The sequence below is a fragment of the Mesoplodon mirus genome (assembly GCF_964341445.2).
Source record: "Mesoplodon mirus genome assembly, chromosome: 4".
NCBI lineage: Eukaryota > Metazoa > Chordata > Mammalia > Artiodactyla > Ziphiidae > Mesoplodon > Mesoplodon mirus.
This window is the reverse complement of record NC_138979.1, coordinates 155,635,072-155,639,744: the sequence shown is the minus strand read 5'-3', so window position 1 is coordinate 155,639,744 and position 4,673 is coordinate 155,635,072. Positions and strand designations below refer to the sequence as shown.

Here is a 4,673-nt window from a genome sequence, read left to right as displayed (position 1 = left end):
CCCTGGAGAAACTTAGAAGGGAGGGGAAGGGAAGTGAGGACTTGGCCCCAGACCTCCACCATGGAGAGGTCAGGAAGGGGAGGCTGAACCAACCCAGGAGACTGAGAAAGAGGAGCAAGTGAGGGTAAGAGTGAAACCATGTGAGTAGGGTGTGCTGATGGGAGTGAGCTCAGACAGGCAGGAAAGAGGGAGGGCTTAACTGTGCCAAAAGCTTCGATCAGCTGGTAAGATAGGGACCAACCTAAAACGCTGAGACTTGCCAGTTGGAGGTCATGGGCAACCTTGACAAGAGTGAGTACAAGAGTGAATGGGGTCGGGCTGCTTGTTTGGCTGCTGCCGTCACCTCATGGCGACGCGGGTAGAGGAGGCTTCGCGGGGAAGAGGCGGCGCTGCCGAGGAGGCAGTTGAGGCTGGACGGGCCGGAGGCGACGCAGCCCGCGGCAGAAGTTTGTGATTGGCACAATGGAAGAAGCTGGAATGTGCGGGCTAGGGGTGAAAACGGATATGTTGCATAACTCTCAGTCCAATGATATTCTTCAGCATCAAGGCTCACACTGTGGTGGCACAAGTAACAAGCATTCCTTGGAAGAGGATGCACACAGTGACTTTATCACGAAGGGCAGGAGTTTGGTGAGCCCAGAGTACTGCACACGAGAGTCAAGGGAGGAAATTCCTGGGCGAGAGGCTCGAACAGATCCCCCTGATGGTCAGCAAGATTCAGAGTGCGACAGGAACAAAGACAAAACCTTAGGAAAAGAAGTCTTATTATTGATGCAAGCCCTAAACACCCTTTCAACTCCAGAAGAAAAGCTGGCAGCTCTCTGTAAGAAATATGCCGATCTTCTGGAGGAGAGCAGGAACATTCAGAAGCAAATGAAGATGCTGCAGAAGAAGCAAGCCCAGATCGTGAAAGAGAAAGTTCATTTGCAGAGTGAACACAGCAAGGCTATCTTGGCAAGAAGCAAACTCGAGTCTCTTTGCAGGGAACTTCAGCGTCACAATAAGACGTTAAAGGAAGAAAATATGCAGCAGACACGAGAGGAGGAAGAAAGACGGAAAGAGGCCACTGCGCACTTCCAAATCACTTTGAATGAAATCCAGGCACAGCTGGAGCAACACGACATACACAACGCCAAGCTCCGCCACGAGAACGTGGAGCTGGGCGAAAAGCTGAAGAAGCTCATCGAGCAGTAGGCACTGAGGGAGGAGGTAGGCCAGCTGGGGTGTCCCCTCCCTGCGAGCCAAAAGCATTCACTGAGACTCTTCCCCCAGGGCGCTTTAGAACCTCGGTGCATGCGTGGTGCAAGTCTGGCCTTCCCTCGCAGGATTCGTGGGGACCATACTCATGGCCCAGAAGTCAGCGGATTTGGGTGCGTGAGGCAGTTTCTTGGAGACAGTGTTAAACGCTACTCGTCCTCCGTGTGATGCTGGAAGGTTGTCATTTTAGCGTAGACTTTCCCCTTGTCTAGACTAAAGTGAGTAAGTACTTGGCCCCAAAATATACTGTATTTTAGACGTCTGTGATAATCTGTATGGTCTACACTATCATTCCGTTATGCCTGTGTTTCAGATATTTCTTTTTAGTGGAGGTTTTATAGTATTTGGGAGAAAAAACGAACCTATTTCTAAACCCTTATACACCCGATTGAAGTAAAAAGTTTACTGGAAGGGTCTGTGGCACCTCATCTTGGTCACTGGCCTCCAACTAAGAGTTCTACAAGCTAGTTGGGAAGTCTGGGCGTGGTGTCTAGATTAAATGCAAATAGGCAATCATGTGCTTTTTTAAAGTTCCTCCCTTTTAGAGGTCAAATGGGCAGGAACAAAGGGTTAGGTTCTTTAAATGACACATCCCCTGCCTTTTAAGTTAGTAAAATGTTCTCTTATGTGTGTTGTATCCCTTATAGAGATAGATTAAAATAGCTGATTAAAAAAAAAAAGAGTGAATGGGACAGAAGGAGATGGAGATACAAGGACAGACCGATCTACCTGAGGGATTTGCTGTACAAGGGAACAGAGAAATGGACTAGCCCATTGGGAGAAGAAGGAGAACCCAGATGGTCACTGATGACCTTGCTGAGAGGTTTCAGAGCAGCAGATGTGACAGACTGGGGACTGCTGTGTTAGGCAGGAGGCCGGCATGTCTTCCCTGAGACTGAAGGAAAGAGGGAAGAACGCGTAAATGTGTAGACATCTCTGAAGGAAATGGAGGGATTCTGCCAGTGTTCTTTCTCTGTGGCCTGAAATTTCACCATTACTGTTTTTGGAAACCTGACTTTCAGCAACCAAAGAGAAAGATGTCACCTAAAGAGCAGAGCCAAGATGGAGGCTGGTAGAGAAAGGTCCCAAAAGAAAGGATGAGCTCTAGCTACAGCCCCTTTGGCCTAAGGCTACCTGTCAGGGTGGATCTGGTCAGAAAAGCTGGTCTGGCTGGGGCAGCAAGCGCAGGACAGCACATCTGCAGACAGTCTACAGCTTCAGGACCCAGGACTTTACCACTGGATAATGCATTAATTTAGGCATGCCCCAGTTCTGACTAGGGGCTGATGATTCAGAAGGGCTAATGGACCCTCCCTAGGAAAGAATCCTTCCTGCTGTTTCATGGTTCCCAGAGCCACACCTGTGAAATAATGAGGGTGACCTTTGCATCCAGAAAAAGGGTGTACCAGTTAAGATGCCTCAAGCCAATAAAACAGTGATGCTTGCTACTCAAAGTGTGGTCCCTGAACCAGCAGCATCAGCATCAACTGGGATCTCGATAAAAATACAGAGTCTCAGACCTATTGCATCGGTCTTACTTTAACAAAATTCCCAAGTGATTCGAATGTGTTCACCTAACCACTAACATTGAGAACCACTAACTTAAGCCATAAAGATATTTACTTTGGGAGCTAGAATCCAGGGTAGATTCGGCAGTTCCCCTGATGTAATTGAGGACTAACAATTATCAGAGGTTTTTTTTTTTTTTAATGCTGATGCTTATTGCCTCATGATTATAAGACGGTTACCACAGCTCCTGGAATCATGTACTGATATGACAAGGTTCAAAGCCTGGGAATGGGGTGAAGGGCCAAGGTGATAAGAGCTTGTTTTGTGAACTCTCTCCTTTTGTCAAACAGGGAAAAAATTTCCCAGATCCCTGCAAGAAATGTCCCCTTGGTTCTAACTGGGGAAAGACTTGCCACCCTCACCTGCTAGGGCATCTGGGAAAGTGAATTTCTGGCTTTTCATTGTCCATAATAGGAAGCAGAATATGGAGGAGATGGGAAAGGCTGCTAGGCAGCCAGTCATCAGTGCGTGCCATAAAAGGCAAATGTGAAACATAAATGCACATATGGCAAACTTAACACATTAAATAATTAGTTAAGTAATTATTTAATGATAGAAAACAAAGAAGATCAGGGTCTCCCATTAATTTTGTCTTTAACTTATTTGATCAATTAATAGATCATTTTTTTTCTGTTTGATTGATTTGCTTTATGTTTGTCCAGATCAAAAATCAAAAGGTTTTGTTTAAAATACAAGCTTCTGAACTTCCCCAGTGGCACAGTGGTTAAGAATCCGCCTGCCAATGCAGGGGTCATGGGTTCGAGCCCTGGTCCGGGAAGACCTTACATGCCGTGGAGCAACTAAGGCCCTGTGCACCACAACTATTGAGCCTGAGCTCTAGAGCCTGTGAGCCACAACTACTGAGCCTGCGTGCTACAACTACTGAAGCCTGTGCGCCTACAGCCAGTGCTCCGCAACAAGAGAAGTCACCACAGAGAGAAGCCTGCGCACCACAACGAAGAGTAGCCCCTGCTCGCCACAACTAGAGAAAAGCCCGCATGCAGCAACGAAGACCCAGCGCAGCCAAAGAATTAAATAAATTAAATAAATTTAAAAAAAATTACAAGCTTCTTTGAAGGCAGAAGTTCCCATCTGAATGTACTGTTCCTAGCTCTGTGTCACTACACTCAGTAAAAATATAGGTAAAGAGACCAAGAATAAGGTAGTCAACCATGTCTATTAATGCTCTTCAAACATATAAATGTGCTGTCCACAACAGTTGCATAAAAAAACACTTAGAATTTTACATACCCTTTACCACAGAAATTCCACTTCTGGAAATTAGTCCTAAGGAAATAATCATGAATGCATTTCAGAAACAGCCATTGACAAGCTGCTTATAAAAACTGGGGACAACTTAAATCTCCAATGACTGGGTGTTTGTTAGATGATACAGCCATACAATGAGATACTAAACAGCTATGAAAAAAATGGACAGCATTGAGTAGTATTTAATGGCAAGCAAAAATGTCCTCAATATATTATTAAGTGAAAAAAGCAGTTTATGAGGCAATAAGTATATAGTATAATCACATTTTAATTTTTTTAAACATAATTATGCTATGAAAAAAAAACACTGCAGGGACACACCACAGAATATTGCCTCTCTGGATGGCAGGATTATGTGAGGTTTTGATTTTTTCCTCATGTAATTTATTTTGTAAACATGTTTTATTTTGCTATAAGGAAAAAAAAAAGTTAGAGAGGGTTTGTGGAGCTCTGATTAGGACCTAGGCTTCCCTTCTTCACCCCTTCTCCCTACCCCCAGGCTAAGCAAGAAGACTTCCCCTGCCAACTCAGAATGCTGTGGAGGCTTCTGGATACCCCTCCCACTTGGCCAAGTTTCT

At 45.3% G+C, this 4,673-nt stretch overlaps 1 protein-coding gene across 1 annotated transcript; it reads left to right on the top strand.

Annotated features, from left to right (window-relative positions):
* Positions 1–346: 346 nt before the first annotated feature.
* On the top strand, positions 347–1,194 carry LOC309802698 (gamma-taxilin-like; the record flags this gene model as incomplete). The annotated part of the gene is given in 2 exon segments (XM_082618453.1): positions 347–422; positions 425–1,194. Coding segments are annotated over 2 exon segments (846 nt in total).
* Between the last annotated feature and the right edge of the window lie 3,479 nt (positions 1,195–4,673).